Here is a 23106-nt window from a genome sequence, read left to right on the forward strand (position 1 = left end):
AGTCTAGTTTTGTGTCACTGATACAGGAAAAAGAGAGAAACTGGAGCAAGTTCAGAGGGCCACAAGATGGTCAGAAGGATGGAAAACTGTCTTATGAGCAGAGTTGGAAAAAACTGGGTTTGTTCCACCTGAAAAAGAGATGGCTTTAGGCAGACCTACAAAGCAGCCCTCAATATCTAGGGAGCCATCAAGAAGGTGCAGTAAGGATCTTCACCAAGTAGTGGATGGTGGAAAGACAACAGACAATGCACATAAACTGAAGCAGAAGAGGATGTAAGGAGAAGTTTTTTCCCCATGACAATAGTCAAGCAGTGCAGGAGGATGCCCAGAGAGGTTGTACAGTACCCAGGTTTTGGGGGGTTTTCAAGACCTCACTGGATAAAGCCCTCAGGGGCCTCAGGGCTAACCCAGCTTTGAGCAGGAGATTGGATTAGAGATCTCCTTGAGGTCTCTTCCAACCCAAACTATCCTATGATCTTATTTAAACATCCATGGAGGACGGGTTTTGGACTGATTTTCCAAAATTATTCTTCTACAGAAAACAATTATTACACTAGCCAGATAGGTAGATATCCTTAGTTAATACAAGCTGAGCTCCAAGCACAGGATAATCAAGGACTAGACCAGCAGGAGAGCACTCATAGTGAGATATCCCAACACGTATGCCCCAGGAAGGGCCATGACACAAGGGATGAAAAAAATAAATATGGTAGTTTCAGTAGCAGTATCATGTTTTCCAATTTCTCTTCAGGTGTGAGTCCAACTGACAGACGTGAAAGCCACTGAAACCTACATGTGTGGTTCTGCTACATATCCCAAGTCATTTCTCCATCTAATGCAATGCAGTCCACACCAGATGGAAATGAAATCATCTCAGAGATCATCAGGTGAAACACCACATAGCAGCTCTAAAAGAAGCTTGCCTACTCTATTCACCAGCACTAAGACTAGCCTCTAACTCATTTTTCCTTTAAGGATACAAAGTTATACTTTATCACATAAATAGCTTGTCAGTAGCTGTCAGGATGATTCTTTTAACAGGTAAGTCCTGTTCATTCTTCAAGAAAGATTATACAACCATAAAGCAATGAAAGATTAGAAAAAGCAAGACACACCCAGAAATTTAAGGCAAAGATTCAGAAGCAGAGGTGCTCAAAGAAACCAAAATATGAAGTATTCTGCCCCATATCCTCAAACTGGTGAGATTTCCTTATGTTGTATATGGTACTTCTGAACATGCTTGTTTACCAGAGGATTTCAGACAGATTTATATTTAAAAAATAAAAATCACATGCTAATCACAGCAGAACAACTTCTGAAGGTGAACCACACAAAGCAATAGAGTATCAGAAGAAAAAAAAAATATAAGAAAGCAGGAACAAAAGGAAAGTGGAGCAAAGCAAGACAGGAGAGATTACAAGAAGAATGAAGAAACATTAGTCTAATTACGTTAACAGTCCGGTTTCAAGCTTATCAACTCGTTCACTTCAAACAAGGATACATCATGGACGGAAACAGGCCCAAAATGTATCTGAACTTCAGACGTTAAAAAGAATGTCTTTTTTTTCCAGGTTCTCACAAACAAGAGAACAAAATGAAACAAAAGGCCCCAAATCCACAAGAGTTAGATGAGCAACTTTCCTCTTTTTTGAGGAAAAAACCCTCCTTTTTTAAAAAACAATGAAGAAAGGCAAAAATAATTTGGAAAGAAGATAACAGTCTTATTCTAAGGAGAAAATTATATAGTACGCTTGTGGTTGACCTTAACAATCGGAAAATACTAGGCATCCAGTTCAACTTTAAACCTCTCCTTAAATTACAATCAGAAAGTAAGACTTCTCTTCTGCAAACTGAGTTTAGCTGGCACACCAGTACGTAGTTAATAAGTTGTATGCAATCAAAAAACGTCATGGTCTTTTATTTTCTACCTGCCACTGTATAATTACAGCTGTGTGACAAAGGAGATACTGTTCAGAATACGCTGGTCTAGGTCCTGCACCATGTGAATTTTTCACAGCACTGGTTCTAGAAAACAACTACACTAACAACGAAGATGTTCCTAGTTGTTCTAAATAATTTCGTGATAAAAAATTCTCAGGTAAATACTAACCCTTGCATTTGATACTAGACCAACAGTGATTCCTTGTAAAAAACAATATGGTATTTCTCCATCTGTCAGTAAGGAGTTGTTTCCAAACTGTAAACTGGATACCCAGAGCATTCGAGATGACAGCTCATACACAGAGAACATAGAAGATCACGCCACTGACACTACTTTTCACATCTTGATCACCTTGTTGTCTTTTAAGAGCAAATTGACACTTAGTAGTTGTCGCTGGGTTATCACTGTATGTCTGAAAGATAGGTAACGTCCACAAAAATCACAAGCAAAACAAAAACATGGTCTTCACTGTCAGAAGCGTCGAAATTCTCAACACAGAAGGCAGGTGGGTGATCAGTTTTTGGTATCGGTTTCTCTGCAAATAATGTGATGTAAAAAGGAAGGGTTTTCTTGATTCTACCTGATTAAGCTAACCAAGCACTGAAGAAGACGACTAGCTTGGATTTATTTTTTTTTGGATGTCAAGAAAAGAGAACAGTTCTTTTATCCGTCTTTTTGATTCATTCCTTTCAAATGCATATCCAAGAGATAGCATATGTTTTAGCTCCCAAAAGTTATGGTCCAGATTTATTATTATTGTTTAAGATCAAAACTGTATACAGCAGAAGCCAGGAATAATGAAGTTGACTAATTAGTTTAACTGATTCTAGAAGACAGGAATCTCGAGTCTTCTGTGCTGAAGTCAAGCTGCCATACATTACAAAATACGTTTGTGCCTTTAGAGCACAAACACACAACCAAATGATAAAGAAGTCTGGACCAATTATAAAAATTCTTCCCCCTCAAGATGTTAACTTCCAATGATGGCACCTCCACAAGGCCTTCAGCCTGAAATTTTAAGCTATTTAATGTCTCAAATTGCTAAAGGGAAACAGAAAAGCAAACAGAACATCTTTTTTGCCAAAGCCATTTTTTTTTCCAGATGTTCTACAGAACAACAGAAAAGCAAGTCCAATTTTCCCTGTAAGGATACAGGTCTCCATTTTGCAACCTCTCCCATTTGGACAGAACCATACTGAAAAGTCAGATGGATTACTTTGCAACCTCAGAGTCAGAAACAGGAATTTCAGCATCCACATTTTTTAAGCTGTGATCAACAAACACTGAGCTCAGACACACACATTCTTCTTGTGTCATGAAGGACCCATTCTTTATCATCAGTGAAGTTTACACTGCAAAGCAATGAACATTTTCATGCCTGTTCCTAGAAGAAATGGATCTCAGAAAGCAGGTTTTGATAATAATCAAGTCCAGAACCAATTTATTTCTTTTTAAAACAAGGCAAAGTAAGTTTTTTTGACAACTATTTTTCACTACTTCAAAAATTCAAAAGCTCCGAAATACACTTCAGCTTTGGGAAGAAACAGTTTGAAATACTTTTCAATCTGAACATACAATGTATACCTTTCAACGAGGTTTTGAAAGGTGATTTTGATTGAAAAGCTTTTTAAAATTACATAAAGTGAAAAACACTTCCCCAGCCAGGAAAGTAACTTTGTACTGGGGAATCCACCCTTTACATTTCACCCTTTATATGGCACATTTGATTACCAAAGGAGCTGTGTTTTAAAAAAAAAAAAAAAAAAAAAAAAAAGCCCTACTGGCTCTATTTTAAGGATTTATTCTAGAAGATGACAAATTACAGTTTTTATCACGTAGCACTGGATTAGCAAAACCGGTCTCTGCAGCCACGTTAATCAGGAGTCACCAGAAGTGTTTCCCAATGCTATTATACATGAATTCCTATTCTCAGTAAGTGGTGCACTTCTGCCCAGTAGCTATTTTTGCAGTCAGTTACATGACTTAGACATCCAGTTAATTTCAGCTAAGAAACTCCCACCTTTCATTGCAAAAACTACAAAGACTAAAAAAAGACTAAAAATGAATTGCTTGCTTACTTTCAAGCATTTTCTTGCTCTAAAGTACAGTTCTATTAAATAACCTTTATTTAATTCTTATCAAAGGGCTGTCATTTCAGCGGCACATGAACCAAGGACAAGTTACAATACAAACATTAATGCAGATGATTAACCGTGAACAGGAGTATTTCGAGTTTAAACAGGCTCAGATTACAAAAGCATTTAGTAACTTGGTTTGGCTTACTCAGATATTAAAACATAGTTAATGTAGGCGATACTACCCTGTAAGATTTCAAGTATCTTCTGACTCACTGCGAAACAATTTAGGCTTTAACTTAAGATATTATCCAAAGAATCCTAGCAGCAAATCAGAATTAACGCAACTGTGAAGTTGTGCTGAAAGACAGGTCTAACCTCTTGTTAGTGACTGAGTGTGTCACAAGAATATGAAAAGATGACCTGAAAAAAAAAAAAGAGTCTGTAAAGAAACAAAGACTGCAGTAGACAGAAGTGGAAGGGTGTTTAAAGTAGGAGGCACCTCTAGCCCCTTTTTCTCTTATTTAAACAGCAATCAATAGTCTCTCCCAGTGCAGTTTGTGCTAACTACTGTTTCTTTTTCCTATTTCTGCAGACTGCAAATTTTTCCAGGCTTATTTGTACAATACAAAACCAAAAAAAAAATCTGTATTTGATGTTTTATTTAGTATGGTGTTAACTAAGAATGTACGTGCCTTTTTTTTTTTTAAACCATTATCCGCAAAGAGAAGCGCGCCATCTTTAACATTAGGTACTTTGAGTAACTAGTTCAAGAAGTGTTGATTTTTTTTTGTTTTATAATTACAAATCACTTGGGGATTTTGAATTTCTTCTGTATTTGGGATCGCTTTAAGAACATTAATAAAACATATCAACTGTTAATTAAGACAAGTATATATAATTTTCCCTGCATCTTGAATACCAGGAAGTTACACATCTGGAGAAGAGAAATTACTCAGCAAGTTCAAAAGTTAACAGTTACCAGTTTACCAAGGTGAGACCATCTCATGTAAGCTTGATATTTCAGTGTTTTTGAAAGAAAGAAATAAAAAGATGATTCAAGTTTTCTATGAAGATGCATGATCTTTTTCACACTGTTTGCAGGTACCAAATGGAGAAGAGGGGCATTCTCAGCCATGCCATACAAGTCAACTTAAGACTTAACTGGGACGGGACAAATGACATGCTAGATGCGAATAGCTCTTTTTGGCCACGTTTTATAAGATGAAATCTCAAATTAGTGTGACCTAGCAAATAGCAAACTGCATACATGAATAAAATCTGGCGTCTATTTCTGGCTCTGTAGTAACCAAATTTACTACATCATTTTCAACATGTTGCTTCATGTATATGCACTGCTATTTTCCCATCCTATTGTCCTGTAGCTATTACAACAAAGTGAGAATGCTAGATGTCTTTTAAACAAACACAAGACAGATTAAGAGAAGGCCACATCTACACACAAATAGAAGTCACGGATGATTTAAATCTCATCTTGTTTAATAGCATCTTCCGGAAGCATTCTAAGCAAAACAATCAGCAATATCAATGGTTTTCAAACATTTTCAATCGTTTGCCTCTTCTCCTGAATTACAGACTCAAAATTCCTCATTACCAAAAACAACCCCCCCCCCAAAAAAAAAACATGCACCCCACAAAAATAACCATCATAGCTATTCTACCTATGAAACACTTAAATCATTACTTAACATATAGAAAGAAGTAGACTACAGTGTGTTGTTTTGTCCTGACACAGATGAACAGGAAAGCTCGGTAATACAAAAAAAAAAAAAAAAACATTTGTATACGGCAAGTGATTATCTTTTCCCAACAAATGGGGTAAGCTTTGGCAGGATCTTAACTTGTCAAATGTCTTTTTCATTTCAGTTAGATTTCACGTATGTAAGGAAAGGAACTTTTGAAATAAACTAAGCACCAATTAAAATGTCATCATTTAACACCAGCAAGACATTGGGAGTGGAAGATAATGAAGAGAAAAGGCTCGCCAAAGTTTTTGAAAGCCACAGGAAATAGCAGCAGACAAATTTAACTGCTACTATTCAGTATCTCTGAATTCTGTAAAAGTGGTAAGAATGAGGTTCAGCAACTGCTGAACAGCAGCAGAAAAAAAGCATCCCTGCCTTTCCCCATCACCACGTACCTGGAAGAGAAAGAGATGGACAGCTCCGAGATGCAGAAAGCAACCCATTTGATGGCAGTCGGGTGGCTGTGATGGAAAGAAGGTGACAAACACTGCCATCTTTCTTTCTGTACCTCAGAAGTTATGAGAGTTGGGTGAAGAAGGGGCTGTAGACAGAATATGTACATATATAAGTACTACTCATCCTCTTTTACAGCTGCTGAAGTTAGAAAAGGCTTCAGACTGCTTAAGCATCCATCAGCCATGCCAAAAAGCAGTGTTCTTCAGTATTTTACTTCAGAAATTAAGAGTATAAAGCTATCAGAAATATTCTGGTATTTCATTCTACATGCAGACTTCCCAAGATGCAATCCAGAGTAACGTTTAGCTGAGGAATAGACTACTCTATCTGATACAGTCACGGTATTACCTCATAAGGGACCTGGAACCTGGAAAAAAGTCATGCCTGTCACGGATCAGAGCGAATGCCCTTGCCGTTTTGCACCAGAAAGAACCACCCTGCTTATCCTCACGATTTGGCAAAAGCTAGCTCTAGCCCGACTGCTGTGAGTACGACCCCGAAGACCTTCGAGGTGGTTAGGACAGAACTTTTCCCAGTGGTGCAGAATTCTCTTCCCAGCAGCACGGAGGGAAGCGTGGAAGAGAAGGGTCCTAAGCGGACTGGTACTGAGAGAGCTGATCAGTGCATTCGTAACAATGTGCACGGGTACCTATGAGCATCCAATGCACACAAGGATACTCAAAGAGCTGGAGACAAATATGGAACACCAAAAACAGACGCTTCAGGTAAGTGCCAAGTTTCAGTAGGTTTCTGCAAACCTCAGACTTCATTATCAGAGTGCTGTACAATACTTCGCTTTAGCACACGACTGTTTCATGTCAGTACAATGCTGTCCAAGTTTTGTGCTGCTCCCTGACACTTGTCACTCAAGATGAATGAATATTTCTTTGAGAAGGCAGCCAAAGTTTTCAAAGTCGGTTAATCTTAATAAACTTGATGCACTGGTTTTCCGAGTTGAAGACTTGAGAAGAATCGATCAAACAGAAGAATTCTGGAGTTTGTAGTAGACTACAAACAACTTATTTGGAAACAACAAGAATTAGCAACTCTTTCAAAACTAATACTGAAGATACAAGAAGGTATCATATTGTTAAGGGATTTTCTTCATTACTACTTTGGAAAATTCTACTAAAGTTTTGAACGTTATAAAATTTGAACACTCTAAGATCATCACAGATCCTACCTTACAGGCCAACTTTCTTCAAAAACTGCATACATATAGACAGAAATCAAAACGTAACAAAAAAATTTCTCACTGTAAATCCTGACAAAGTTCAAGGATAAAAACAATCTCTCTCTTCTTCCACATTTTTTCCCATCAAAAGGCTAAAACACCTGAGAAATTTCAAATCCAGCTCACATCTTGAACACTTACTGGGAATGTAACAATTTCATCACTTTGGGATGATTAGGTCTCTAGATACTTCTAAACGGCTTCAGTGAATACGCCAATAGTCTGCATAACATTACTTTATTGGTCTCTTTTTTTTCATAGCCTACGTATCAATCCTTATCTGCCTGAAAACAGTTTGTTACGGGCACTGAAGCTGAATTTCTTGGAATAATCCTTGATGCACAACAACAACAACAAAAACACTGTTAATAATAGATGCAATTTCGGTATTTCTGGAGATTTTATCAAAAGTATTCCAGTATCTCTCTATTACAAATGAAAGAAGGACTTCGTTAGAACATCTCAAAAAAAAAAATTTATAAAAAACAACTGTTTTCTTTCATCAAAGATTTCAACAAAGCAAAGGACTTAGAACACAAAATGCAACAATCTTACGTAATTCCACTTTTTAGTTTCCCCACTATACAGCAAACACTAGATATATAAGCAATCAACCAAAACCAATTAGCAGGATTGAGCAATGTTTTCGTTAGCATTGTCTTTCCACCACAAATATTGAATTCTTTTCCTTGTCTAGATGTGAAAAATATCTCAGTCTTTGAATTGTCAGAATACATACAGTAAGTGTTAAAGAAATCTTTTTACATTTCCATCTGTCCACATTGGAAATCAGCAGTACTCATATACAGTAAGACTAACACTTCACATGGAAGCAACTTACATGTTTCCTAATAAAATCCCCAGTATTCTACAAGTAGTATGAAATGTCTGGATATAATCCAAACACTGTAAATATTACTAATATATATAAGTGTGTGTGTATGTGTGTGAGAGAAGGTGCATGTACGACTGATTTCTCCAGATCTCTCAACATAAAAGAAATTGTATTATAAAGAAAATTTTATCAATGCAAACTTTCCAAAACAAAACCTCGTACAACCTGGTCTGTTTCTACACACGCATTTTCCTGTCCAGGAAATCACAGACAGCACTGTGCTGATGCTTTTGAAATGAAGCACCTAGAATAATTGCTTTTACTAAAAACGAAAGCAACAACAAAACGGTTAAAAGCTTTTTATTACTATTAGATTTTAATTTCAAACTGCTGCATTGCTCAAAGCAGAGCAGCTTCTGGGAGGGCAGGGGGAGAAGGGGACCTTTTGTTGCTGTAGCCACTGGGGGAGGAGAGGCTTTCTTTGTTGTTTGAACTCTTTTGCCCAACCACAGGCTATGCAGCAGCCGCTAATCTGCATTGAGAAGGGGGATTCTGATCTTCCACTGCGTTTTGTCAGCAATACAATGATCATATATGGAAAAGCATGACACTCCAATTAAGTTGTGTCTCTGCCTGTAAGAGAATACCCGAAGGTGGACTGACAAGGGAACTCATCTGACAAAGAGAAAGCTATGCTAAGCCACCCCTCCAGTGCTTGAAAAAAATGGGCATTGGAACTTTAGTTCATAGATACTGCTATGGGCAACATACTTTGGCAACAGTATTTCTCTGGCCAATAGACAAACAACTCTTTCACTTTTTCCCTGTTATAAAGGTGCTTTCAGTATGCAATAGACCAGAAATACAGCCATGCCCTGGGACACAATTCATCGAGGGCAAGTCTTAAGAGAATTATCAATAAATTGTAAATCTAGCACCAGATAGTAAGTTATTGCAGGAGTTTTCATATTGCTCAGTTCTAGCTGAGGAACATGAAAACAACAACTCGAGTTGTGCTAACCAGTGAACAAACAAACCAAACCCTGAAGCCACTGACACACAACATCATTTTTGTTTCATCGTGCCAGCACTATATAGCAACCAGGGCTGTACTTCACAAAACCTTTTCTAGAACGTTTACCCAAGAGTTGACCCAGCATTAGCAATCACGTATTCAAACATGCACTCAGCTTCAAAATACAAACCAGAAGGTTTTCTAATGTCATCGAATATAATTACTACAATAGCTCCTAAATATTTTTTAAAGACTAATGCATCTTCTACTCTTAGAGTACACAAGTAAAATCAGAAAATCATCAATAATTACTCCTAAGACTCCTAAGACATACCGAGATGTACCATTAAAAAGAAAAAAAAAAGCAAAAGTTGATTATTTGTGATTTCTGCTCTCAAAAGTGTGACTGGAACAAATGAGAGCAACAAACTTATACAAGATGAGTAATACGCAATCTTCATCAGGACATTCATAAATTCTACTACCAGACTTCTCAATTTGTATGAAGAGATTCAAAAACCAGTAAGAAATGCACTTCAGAAATGCAGCAGTAAGAAATAGCCAGGCTAGAAGACAATCTGAAGAGGAGCTGAGCTAAGGGCCTAATGTTGAGGTGAGCACACAAGGAAAGAGAGCAGCTCTACAGAAGGTCAAGAAATATATCATAACAACACCCACCAAGCATTTCACAGCTGATCACCTTAAGACTAAAACCTGAAACTGAGGTAGATGGCCATAATCCCGAAGTACTACACAAAATGTTTTTAGCAAGTTATACACCCCTAACACAGAAAGAAGTCACCTATGCGTCAGCAACCCAGGTGAGTACTGAAAGAAAGACGACGATGATGTGTGTGGACTTCATGTCAAAGCTGGTTCTCTTGTGAGACTGAAGGATCAAACTAGACAGCCATGAAAGGCAGAGCAATTAGATGATCGAGGGCAACTAACCACATGGAAAAACCTACCCTCCCACTGCAAAAAGTTGCTATGAACATACAAAACTTGCTCATTATGCAGCAGTTCACAAGGAATGATATGGCTCATGAAGACAGTGTTACTGCTAGACCTGAAGTATTTGTCATCAATAGAGTTTTATCTCAGTTGCCTCCCGTCTTCATCTTGGATTACCAAATTTCTGGATAGGTACAGTCACAAAAAAGCAGTCCTTTATCCACAATTAAAGATTAGGGGGGAAAAAAAACATGCAGTGTTTAAACTCTGGCAACATGATTTATGAGCTAAGTCACGTATAGAACCAGAGAAGCCACCTAACACTTAGTTTGGTTTATCTTGATTGAAAGAATATTTCAATCTTAATTTTATCTTTACAACTACGGGGCTAAGACAATAAAAGAGCCAGCTCTGATATACAGCTTGGCTACAGAAAACACACTACCAACAACTTGGAAAAGATCTGAACACTTGATTTACAGAGGCCACTGAACTGAATGAAAACACCAAACACTTGCGTTGGTCTTGTAAATTTCAGCTTCAGTTACCATATTCTTAACTGTTTAGCAAATAATAAAAGTAGCATCTTGATGCAAATTGGGAAAGGTTACATTTCCTTCCTTGAAATAAAGGAACATGGAAGGAGATGAGGAAATGAACATATGGAGAGAAAAGAGAGAAAAGAAAAACCAAAAATTCGGAAAAAACACTGGCCTTTGAGTACTTTCCCTTTTAATGAACTTGCACTTCATTCAGCAAGAGAAATGCATCGTGCTCTATTCTTACACAAACCTCAAGAAATTTGCAGTGAAACGCATGTTCAACATTATTTAATCATTTCAAGTCTTGTACAAAACTATACAGCAGAAACTCCATGCTAGTTGGTTATACTGCAATACGTAACTCTATGAGCTACACATACTGCAACATGTGTTGCCCACTTGTCTTCGTCTTAATTACTGAAGCAATTAACGTTATTGGAATATATTATTTGACACTTATTGAAATCATTCACTATGTTGATATTTTATACTCAGTTATAAAACTATCCTCCTAAAATGCTACAGCATTTAGCTACTAGCAACTATTTTAAGTTAAAAATCATTCTGCAAGAAGAAAAGATGGTCAAAACCAATGCAACAATCTTAACAGCAGAAATTAACAGGTTCAGATCTTTTCCACAAACTAAAACCCCATACATCTTTACTCACTGAAATAAGCATTGCTCAAAACGTATTTTATATGTAAATATTTTTTCTAGCCCCAAATCTCCCAAACCCCTAAATTATCTAAGCAATGCTTTACTCAAGTGTACTTCAGAAGAGGCCTGCATTAGCTTGAAGTTCTAGATTTTGAAAGAGAGAGCAAGTACCCCATGACCTATCTGGAATATCTGCTAAGTTTGACTTCACTTAAGTTTATCATAACATTGAGCCTATTAATTCATACTGTGATTTTCAACTTCATCTTCAACAGAGACATTGGCCAAAACCTGAAGTTATTCTTTAATGGAATGCTCTGAATTTTGGATAGCCATAATCTATTTCCCTTCATTTATAACAAAGCGGCTTTTCAAACAAAGATCAATTCAGAATGCTTTCTCACGATGCACAACCTTATCACAAACATCAGCTCATGTCAAATTTTAACACCTTCCATTTAAGTTCTAGTTCTCCTTATGCCACTCGGATGGATATTTCTTATGGAAAAAGGTGAAATTTTGTCAATTATAAAACAAGTTTGTCCACAAACATCATTAAAGTGTGTTCCATTTATTTTGTTTTAACCCTTCTGAAAGGGAGAGAGTTTTGTCAGAAATAGCACACTTACACAAACAAAGTAAATCCCTGGCATTTCCAGAGGGGTAGGCTTTCTTCAATTGGAAAATTACACTTGTCAATGGCATTTTACTCAGGCAACAAATTCACACATCGGGAGGGAATTCTTAAAGCCAGTATGTCTGAATCGTATGGACCTAGAAGTGGTCCATATTACCCTGGTAATTTGCTACTAAGTCAAGAAATAACTTACATAAGGAATACTAAAAGCATAGCACAAAGCTTCTTCCTAAAAGAAAAGTATTTCCATGCTATTATGTTTGTTGTCTGTAAGATTGCAGTCGAGATCTTAGTCCAAACTTATTATCACCCTCTAGATAGCAGCAATTATATTTCATTTGTAAGACAGACTATTCACTTTTACTCAGTTAAAGCAGAACTGATCTCCAAGCAGTCCTTTTAATGCAAATGAGAAGACCTCTGTCCATGATTTCTTTTCTTCAGACATTTTAATGCAGAAGCCAACAATCTCAGTAAGCTGCAATTAGAAATTGCTAACCTATAACTAATGCTTCAGTGTTTTAACCTCCTCTTTAACTGCGCCTGTTTAGTGATAATCAGAATATATTCTACTCGCTAAACAGTGCGGGCATCAACCTTTTAAATTTCCAGGACACCTTTCCAGACTGTCTAAATATTACCTTAAACATTTGTAGCAAAGACAATTTATTTTCCATATTATGGGTTTGGTATACTTAAAAAGATAGCACTGTAGATCTCATTGTCAGATCTGTTCATCGGCTTCTTGGTATCCATACACTTTGCAGAGTTCCACTAAAATCTACTAGAAGTTGTGGGATCCGAAGCATGGAGAAAGCACAAGCATCTTTCCCATTTATATGATGATTACCTAGTTTCAGACTTGCACTTCCACTACCAGTCTCGCCCCCACTGCAATAGGCAGTCATTGGTAATCTCTATCTTAAAACATGAGTTCTTTCAAAGTCACAGAGGCAGATTTTTAAAAGCGAATGGGTGAGCAACCATGCAGATAAGAATCTGCAGGGGTTTTAAAACTTAAAAGATCCCAAATTCTTATTGCTTTAATGGGATTTGAACAACCAGCTTGCATTAACTATTCTGAAAAGACTACAAACTCAGGGCATATACCAGGCATCCCCATGATAATTATTTGCAACACTCTGTGAACCAGAATCAGATCTGAATCCAAAGAATAAACACAAAAACTGTATCAGCCTTAATATATCCTGTTATCTGCTGCACTGTGTAAACACCTTCCTTAAATAGATTACTTATTTGTATTTAAAGCCTGTGAAAAGAATTTAAAATGTACTGACTAGACCAAACACATATACAGTACCAGTAGATGGGGGAAGTCGGTATCAAAAACAAAACAAAGAAACAAACACCAAATAACACCCAAGAAACACCCCCGCACTGAGGAGCTGGAGAGTTATTCCTAGTACCTTGCTGCTGTGCCTACACAAGTTGTTCTCTGGCAACAACAACAACAAAAAAGATAAAATTAAAAAAAAAATAATCACTGAAATTCTTCATTTATGGCTTTCTGGCTTGTTTTAAGCTAGGGCCATTTAAAAATTAAATACACTATTACGAGTTATTCTCAATACAAAGCCTGTTACTTCTCTGAGTTTTTTTTATTAGACTTTTCTACATTTGTTAATACAGAGGTATATTAGATCAGTTCAGAAAAGCTTTCTCCATCAGAAAATGAAACAACAACAAATCAATGCTTCTGACAACAACCCCTGAGCCCTCGGGCAATTATGACAAAAACCCCAGCCATTCTAAAAAGCATCCTTCTCAAAAAAAAAAAAAAAAAAAAAAAACAACACACACTACTCTCATTCCTAATCCACAAACCACGTTCAGAAAAAATTAGTGCTTCTCTTTTTCTCTTATGCAGTTATCAAAGCATACATTAAAGATGAAACTGTATGTTGCCATTAAGATCAACAACAGTTAAAATGCCCAGCTGACGTATGGCATCTTAAACCAACAAATCTTAAATGCTTTCAGAAAATTTACGTTTACTGTATTTGAGAGTGACAAATGCACTGGTCTCCAATGCTTTTGCTTTCCTCACTCTCACCCAAAGCCTCCATACACACTTTATATAATCAATCACTATAATTCCAATAAGCAACGTCATTGAAGAAAAAAATTGCATTTATGCCTTTTTTTTTTTTTTTTGATCTACGAGCTTCTGAACATTATACACTTGTTATCAAGTCACAAGTTCAAAGCTTTTCCCATTTGGAAACTTTGGTTACCATAATCACCTAAGACTTAAATCAAGATCAAAGCCTCAATTTACTTCCTATTGCAAAAGGTCTGAAGATTTCTTACTGTGTTTCCATTCTTGGCCAAAAAAAGGGAAAAAGCAAGCCAAATATTAAAAGCATCCAAAAACTTGGTAATACTGCAGAGAAAGGCAAGGGGAAAGTGGAACAGAAAGGGGAAACAGATTTAAAGAAAATGATTAACATACTGTTTCATTTCCAATCTGATCGTTATCTACAAAAACATGATTCAGCCCACATTTCCCAAAAACCTGCTGTATCTTTTTTAGACTTGCTGGAGTAGCTGTCTCATCATTTAAAGTGGAGACAATAAAGCTTGCTTTAATGAAGTTCAAATTACTCAGCATTACACAGCCCTTTAGCAAGGATCTGCACCTAGCACCACTCTGGACAACACTAGAGTTTAACTATTATTAGCTGCTAAAACTTCAAAAACAAAACTTTGACTTTATTCATTTACAAGCCCCTCAAGCCATAGAGCTGCTCTCAACTAATTTCTGAATTAAAAAGTCTTCAGAATGAACAGAATGCAAACTATTCACAGATTTCTCAGAGCAGCACAAGTGTTAAAATAGGTAAAAGCCTAACAACATTAAAATTATCTTGCTCTCAAGCATGAGCCCACACGTGACTTGTGACTTCAGTGAAAGCGTCAGTAGGTAAAGATAGGAAACCCTCGCTCCCAAGAAGACTCACTTTTCTTCCTCACATTTCTTCTCTCACAGAGAGAAAAATACTTACTTTTGACCACTGAACAGAAGCTCCCCTGCTCCCTGTCTTGCTAAGGAAAAGTGGCACTGAATGACTTACTTAACTATTCATATCACATAACAAGCCAGGAGAAAATTAGTAATACAACTCAACTCTACGCCCTACCCAAGGCTCTTGTTTCCCACTATCTCACCGGCAGTATGCTCTAAGAAACAACTCATGCCTAACTCTGAAGAGAGGCAAATAGAGAAGTGGATACCTAATCCCTGAGGGCCGGTCCACACAATGAAATATTAACAGGAATTCAGACTGATTCATTTCATGAAGTATTTCCCTGAAAAACAATCACACATTTAAGCTAGGTTCAGAACCCTACTCTGGGCATCCAAAACCAAATCACATTTTACACTTTTCATTGAAGCAGCACGGACCCAACGGACTGGGAGCATTTTACATTAGATTTCACTTCTCTTTCTGGAATAAAAGCTACCTTAAACCCTGCTGTTAAGGAAGAGATTAGCTCCTCTGGAAATGCCTACCGTCCGTACGCAGGAAACTCAAAGGAGAAGTCACTTAAGGCAGACTGTTTACACTGCAGGGATGCCTGGCGAATGACTGTGAGGCAGCAGGTCTCGATATTCGGAACATGATATATACAATCGGGAGCTCCTGGGTGACAGCTCGCAGCGCTGGCACGTGCTCGCTGCCGCCTCAACGCAGCCTGCCAACAGCCCTGCCTGAACAGTTTGAAACGACACAACCGGAGCCGGACCAGGTACACCCGAGCAAAAGCCACATCCAAGCCACTGTGCCTTTACAGAAGCTGCACCTGCTGCAGCCCCCACGGTAAGTACGGTGTGCCTTATTTCCAAGCCGAGCCAGAAACAGCACGGAAAACAGCAAGAGGGCTGGCATCTCTCAAGCAGTCTGGTAAAAGGGCTTTTATCTGAGCCGATAAATAGCGTGCAAGTCAATCACACCGTCATCTGGGTTGAAAATATTGCCAAACTTGCATCAGCTCAGTGTAATGGCGAGACAAGCGTGAGCTTTTGTACTCGTAATTATCTGGAGGGAAAATATACTTTACTCCAAAACTGTTACCCGCTGTCACTTTACTGTAGACACCTGCAGTCTTATCAGAAGTCGTTAGACGCAGTGCTCTAAAAAAGCTCAGATGTTCAGAGATATCCCTGCACTTAATTTTTACTATCAGTAGTTCAACTGAAATAAATGTCATCGCTGACAGCAGTAAGTATGTTCCTGCACAGGTTCACAGGCTTAAACCACAGAAGTGTGGAGCTAGCGCAACCAAAAATCGATGTTTCTTTGCATAGTAACTACAATGAGGCCGAGAGCTTTTGTGCAAAATCTAGTTCAGTATGACAAACACACAAGGCTGACCTAGGACATGGTAACATTTTTAAGCCAGCTATTACAAAGGGATGTAAGTACAACTTCTCACAAAGAAGAAAAAAGAGGTCGGAGTTGGAAGGCACGGGGAGTGGACAAATGCATGACCCAGACAACAAGCCGGCTGCGGACAGCCAGCTGCCAACCTGCAGCTCCACAACAACAACACTGTCTCCTCTATCACAACCCTGGAGGCTCCTTTGTGCTACTATCAGCCCAGTTCCAGGAACAAGAGACTGCCAGCTAACAGCAGTATCGGTAAAACCCGAGCAGCACGACCAGTGCTACGGGGAGCAGCGCAAGGGGCAAGAACCCCCACACCGCCCTCAGCCAGCCTTCTGGAAGCGGCGTGCGACAAGCACCGCAAACATCCAGGGCACTCGTTTTCAAGCTATCGTGACTGGAAAAAAACAAAACAAACAAAAAAAAAAAAACCAACAACGTGGAGTCGCACCCAAGACTTTTCCGTGGCCGGCCCAGCAGCCTGGGCGCAGGAGTAGGCTGCGAGGCCAAGCCTCCACGGTTCACCGGAGACTTGTGTTAATAAACAACCCGGATCAGGGCCAGGCCAGGAGCAAGTGTGAATTTCCTCCTCCTCCTCCTCCTCCTCCTGCCGTGGGCACACGCGTGACGGGCCCCCACGCCGGAGGGGGGCTGCGCTGCGGGGCACGGCCTGTTATTTTCCATATATTTTCTTTAAAAAGTAAACTCAGCCTGCCTGAACCCCTGGAAACGCCCATCTCGCCGGGAAGAAATGACCCGCTGTGTTTTTCCGGTACGGCCACACGTGAACCGGGGACCTGCTGCCGGTGCCGGGGGCTCCCGCAAGCCCCCCCCCCCCGGCGCTGGGCAGGGCAGGTCCCCTGGCCGGGGCTGGCTGCCCGCACAAAGCCGCGGCAGCACCGAGCACAAAGGGCCCGGCCGCCCTGCCCGTGCCGGGGGGCTGCGGGCACACACACACACACGGGGCCCCCCCGGAGGTGCCCGCGGGCGGCTGCGGGCTCCCCGCTCCGCCCCCCCGCGGGCTGGGGCAGGGGCCGCGGAGCCCCCCCGTGAGGCCGGGGGGCGGCGGCGGGCGCGGCCAGGCCCGGGCGCGGTGCTTCACCTCCGGGCGGGCCGGGCCGAGCCGTGCCCCGGAGGCGGTGCCGGGGCCACCCGGGGGGGGGGGGGGGGGGCACACACACGCTCCCGGGGGTGCCGCCGGTGGGGTCGCTCACCTCGGTGGGGGCGCTGATCTCGAACAGGTCCAGCCGGTTCGCGTTCCAGTGGTTGATGATGTCGGCGAGTTTGCGCCGCTCCTCCTCCCGGCTGCCGCCGCCGCCCGACATCCTCGCCGAGCCCGGTGCTGCCGCCGCCGGGGAGCCGAGCCGAGCCGAGCCGAGCCGGGGCCGCGGCCGGGCCCTCTCCGCCGAGCCCCGGGCGAGGGGCGGAGGCGGGGGGCGGGCAGGGGGGGGGTCCCCCGGTGCCGGCCGGGGAGGGGGGGAGGGAGGGGCCGGCTCTGCCCTCGGTGGTGGCGGCCGCCGCGGAAACGCCCCGGGTCGCGGCTGCCGATAGCGATCGGCCCCGGCGGACGGCGGGGAAGGAGAGAAAGAAAAAGGGGGAAGGGCGGGGGGCGGGGAGGGGAGGAGGAGGAGGAGGAGGAAGGAGGAGGAGGAAGGAGGAGGAGGAGGAAGGATGCCCCGACTCGGCGGCGGCCGCCGCGGTGTCTCCCGGCTCGGCAGCGCCCGTCCCCTGCCGCCTGCCCCGAGCCGCGCCGCCGCCTCTCCCCGCCCCGGTATCGCCCTGCCGTCCCCTCCCGTCCCCTCCCCGCGCACACCGTCCCGTGCGCGCCCCCGCCCGGCGGCCCGCGCGCCCTCCTCCCCTCCCTCCCGCTCGCCGTGCGCGCGCGCGCTCGCTCCCGCCGGCCGCCACCTCGCGGCGGCGCGCACGGGGTCGGTGCCCCCTCCGCGGCCGGTCCGTGAGGGGCGGCGGGGGGCGGCCCCCGGCGCCGGGCGGGCCGCGGGCGCTCGGCTGGTGCCTGCCGCGGGCCGGCTGCTGGCCTCAGCGTGTGGGATCCGGCGTCTGGGTCCGGCTTTGTTCGTCACCTGCCGGGCTCGGCGGCCAGCCCTGGTGTCGCGGCTGGGTTTGCTCCGGGCGTCCTCTGAACGCGGGGCTCGGTTACCTGAGCACTCGTGCACCTCTTTGGGTTGGGGGGGGGGGTTCAGGTGGTTAAATGAAAGGGGGAAGTCCTGCTTCTTCTTGGTGTGCCTGGCCAAGCGTTCCGAGCTGCTCTTTGCCGAGGGGGTTCAGATTAGTGGGTTTTGCTGATGGAGTTTTGATTGGCTGGGTTATTTGAAGAAGGAGATTCCTCAGAGGCCTTGTCTACATTAAGCAATTAAATTATTGTTTTTATCCGGCAGTATAGCTCCCGTATAAGTACCAGCAGTTCTGGTTTTACAGGTGAAGGTCAGTTACACTTCTGCCCTACATCTGTAACTGTGCCGTGTGGGAGCTTTGCAGCCCCAAGGACGCCAGAGAGCCTATTTCTCAGGTCCCGAACTCTGGGAGATGTTCAAAGGCCTCCTGAGAGCCCTGAGAGAATTGGGGGGGACGAGGGAGGGCACTTCTAGTAACATCAGACTCCTAAAAATATCTTTTACTCCTTTTAAAAGGAAAGTGTAGGGAGAACCAAAAAAAAAAAAAAAAAAGATTCTTTATATAAAATTATCCTGGATGCTTTTTTCCCATATCCAGGTAGATCGTGCCACCGGATAACGTAGGTTGTTCTGGCAGTGCCTACAAAGCTCAAGAACCGGCGTGGATCTGCAATTCAGTAGCCCAGAACCCAGGCAGATAGCTGCATGCTCCACTGGCGGACAACATTTGGAGAACAGTCTCTTGATTTGGATGCTTGGCTGCGTCTAGATATTGGTAAAACTGGATTGTTCAAGACACAGGGTGAGAAACAGGGGCTGCATTACTTCAAGATCAGGAAGGACACTTCTAGGTACTGGTTGTGCATAGATCACCATTTTGCTGTTGCTGGCTACACAGATAAAAGTGTTTTTCCTGGGGAAAAGAGGTGGTTGCACTGGGAAAACTGGCTACCCAAAGTAGTTAAATTAGCATTGCTGGCATGCCTGGGTTCTCAAATGCTGAGGAGCACCAGGAATAAACTTATCGCTGTGCTGTACCCACGTGGTGTTATAATCAGCTGTGAATTAATTTATTTCTTTTTTAACTGCAGCTAGTCAGCATTTCTGTATACTGTATTTCTCTATACTGTAGCTAGACTCCAGTCTGGATACAAGCAAGTCCTTCAAACTGAGCAGAGCTGGAGCAGGCTAATAACGTTTGGATGTCATTTCCCAGAAATCCCAAATCACTACAAAGTATTTCAGTAGTGGCAGGAGCACTGGAAATGCTCCTTGTGATCAAATAGCAGCAGCAACCACTCTGCTAATAAACTGTGCCCTGAGCTGGACAGTGCTGAAACAGTATTAAAAGAAGAGAGGCCCACTTGTCCTGCAGAACAAGTCACTGCCATCAACAGCCTAACTGCAGCAGCTTTAGTACAACATCAAGGTTTAAGAAAAATTATAATATACACACAGAATTAGCTGTCTGAATGAACCAGCAGGACAGTATGTATATGGAGATTGTACTGTTTGAGATAAAGCGTAAGCTCTGGTCTCCTTGGAAAAACTAGTGTGCAGAGAGCTAAAGCATGAAATTGCAGTGTACCAGCTACTTTACAGTGGAAAATGTGTGCTGCTTCGCTTTCAATCCCTATTCTTTTCATAGGGTTACTGCAATGGGAAGTAGAACAGCTGCTGTAAAGCCTAGCAAGTGACATGATTCCTGTGAACAGTTGTAAAAAAAATCTCAGAGCTATTTATGAATGGAAAGCATTATGCAAATAAAATACATTATAAACAGGTTGTGTGTTTGAGCTATCATCAAGGCATCTTCCATTTAAGGTATTGCATAAAGTTACTTGAAACCATTAAATGAAATTTGTCTTCTCCATTCTTTCTGAGATCTGTATCATTCACCTAGTGAGAAGACAAAATTAGAATCTTATTTGAGGACTTCCCAGTCCAGCCCAGCATTCCTGTAGGTAGTCCCACTGAAGCCGGCGGCAGAGTTAGATTAAGTCCATGAATAATCACATATTTGATAAGAAATAATAGTGTGAGAGAAGCACAAGAACAGAGAACAAAAACTGCTTTATTTGCAAGTGATAATGGAAAAATGATTTTTACTTCTTTCCTTACTGAACAGTGTAAATTTTCTTTCTTTTCTTTTTTTTTTCTTTTCTAAGGCGCTTAAGATACCTAAGCTACCATCAGCCATTTTTGTGATTACTTGTTCTCAGTCCTCAGAGAATAAATAATATGCATTTTACAGAACAAATAACATAAATGCCCTTTGCCATAGACCTTGCGAGATAAATTTTGTCACAGATGAGAGCCACAACTGCAAAAGAGGTCCATAAAGAAGAAACATGGATATATGGGGAGGCCTTTGCAATCCTTTCCATTCCGTGGGACATCAGGAAGTGCAGTGCCCATGTGGTTACCTGCCGCAAGGGGATCTTGTCTGCCCAGCTTCGCTCGTTAATCATATTGGTGTGCATCTGTCCCAGGAGAAGCCGGTGGTTGTAAGTCACAAGAATGTACAGGGTCCCTGTATTTTGGCTCCTTGGCCAGCGCAGTCCATGCCACGGATGGCCAAGGTTCTCTTGCGCAGGGAAGGTTTGCGTGAAGGTAGGGCTGTGCTCTGCTGGTCTGCTGGCCGCCCGCCAGCTGCCCATATGGTTGCCAGAATGCAGCATTAATTTTCTGAGGCAGCATGCGTCCGAAATACAGTGCCACACTGTATAAATCAGCGCACTGTTGGAAGTTGTAAATTCATAGATAAGACTGAAATTGTTGAAGTAACCCTTCCCATGGCTTCCTGAGTGTGCACACGTTTCTAGAGCAGAAGCATCGGAGTTGTAATTTTGCATAACGCAATGCAAAAGCTTACAGTCGAGCTGCATTAACATTGCAAACCTGGGTCATCAAGCTGCAGTCCTTACATAGACAACACACCCACTGAGGTAAATAAATTAGCCTGAATAAGGATTGCAGCCTGGGACGGTATAAACACACATGAGTCAGGGAAGGAAAAAAACTTTTGTTGCGCCATTATCTCACCTGCATGAATTGCACACACTGTATACATCAAAGTATCAATTTCATAGCCTAATTGGTAAACAAACACACTACAAAAAGCCTACGTGGGCAAATTCATGCTGCATGAAAAATCTTTATGTTTAGATCCCACTTTTCTTACTCTATGAATGTAAGAGTTTAACAACCTTGACCTCTTTAAAAAATAAGTAAGGGGGAGGATAGTAGAAGGGAAAGCAGGGCAAGTGTGGCAAGTTACATAATTATTTTTTGGAAATCTTTAGTTTTTCAGTTCAATTAGCCTCGCTCTATTTTTAGGGGGCAGGAGGCAGAAAACTGTATAAATGGCAGCTAATCAAATATCTTTATAAATTTATCCTTTGTTTGATATGTGGATGAATTACAAAAACTGTCAAAAGAATTCCCGTAAGGTAGATGCTTTTTTTTTTTTAATAAAAAAGATCTTTCCAGATAATGTAAACATTTCTTAGCTTAAGACCCCTCAAGTTATATTTGTACTGATAAACTAAAAGGCGTAAGGGACTTTCACTAGTCCTAGACCAACAGGCCTAGCCTGGATACTTCCATGTTTTTAAATGGTTTTAGCTCTAAAAACCTGGTGGCTGCATGCAGATTGCCTGCTGGAGTGGTCCCTGGCACGTGCTGTCTCCTAGTCTGTGCCCCGGAGTTCCTAGCTGGACCATGCTGACAACATAAGGTAGACGCGGCCAGGCACAAAGGAGTGGGTCCAGATGCTGACAACGTTTGATTTAGCAGTGGGGAGAGAGCCTGGAAGGTGTTCAGCTCAGCTGACTTCCAAGGCAGGGACCTGTACCCAGACGGCGTGCTCAGCCATACCTGTGTGTGGAGGGCCAGAGCACGCACGGCCTCGGTGCAATCTGTATGAAAGCGTGCTCTTTGGTCTGCATGCAACAAGATGGACAAGAGTTTGACTGGCTTGGAGCATGTGAGTATTCACATCGACTTCAGCAAGATGTATGTCTGTCTTAAGATGAACCAGTCCTGGAAATCAGAAGCACATGTGAGTCTGTCTCACAGGAAGAAGATCAGGTCCCACTGAGATGCCTGCAGTCAGTGTCAGTCTAATGCTGGAATCCTCCTGGTATGTTCAGATTGATGCTGTATGCTTTTCTGGAAAATGCTTTTTACCCAGGGAGTGTACGTAAAGGCATTTAGGAGAAATTTAATGGCTGGTATACACATTAGATTAGCAGTTGATCTTGCCTGCCCTTATCCCAAATAATTTAAAAAGCAATCAGTTAAAGTTCGGAGAAGCTGTAGATACAACAAAAGCCGTGTGCTAGGTTATTTTATTTTATTTTTGTTTATCACAGATCTCTATTTTGCATTATTTTCCTCCAAACTGCTGTGTCCTGAAAGAAGACCAGAAATTGCCTGACCCTAAGAA

The 23106-nt window shown here is 41.8% G+C and overlaps 1 protein-coding gene across 28 annotated transcripts in view; it reads right to left on the bottom strand.

The window, feature by feature from the left end:
• The window catches only part of AFDN (afadin, adherens junction formation factor), a 130257-nt gene extending 112077 nt beyond the window's left edge, over positions 1–18180 (bottom strand). For all 28 annotated transcript variants that reach the window (XR_010830301.1, XM_066994117.1, XM_066994104.1 and 25 more), the window contains exon 1: positions 17739–18180. Coding sequence is in view for 27 of the 28 variants with exons in the window: in XM_066994117.1 (XP_066850218.1) it covers positions 17739–17849 (111 nt within the window). In the remaining variant the exon portion in view is untranslated. The remainder of the gene's footprint in view (positions 1–17738) is intronic.
• Between the last annotated feature and the right edge of the window lie 4926 nt (positions 18181–23106).

The sequence above is a fragment of the Anser cygnoides genome, chromosome 3 (genome assembly GCF_040182565.1).
Source record: "Anser cygnoides isolate HZ-2024a breed goose chromosome 3, Taihu_goose_T2T_genome, whole genome shotgun sequence".
Classification (NCBI taxonomy): Eukaryota; Metazoa; Chordata; class Aves; order Anseriformes; family Anatidae; genus Anser; species Anser cygnoides.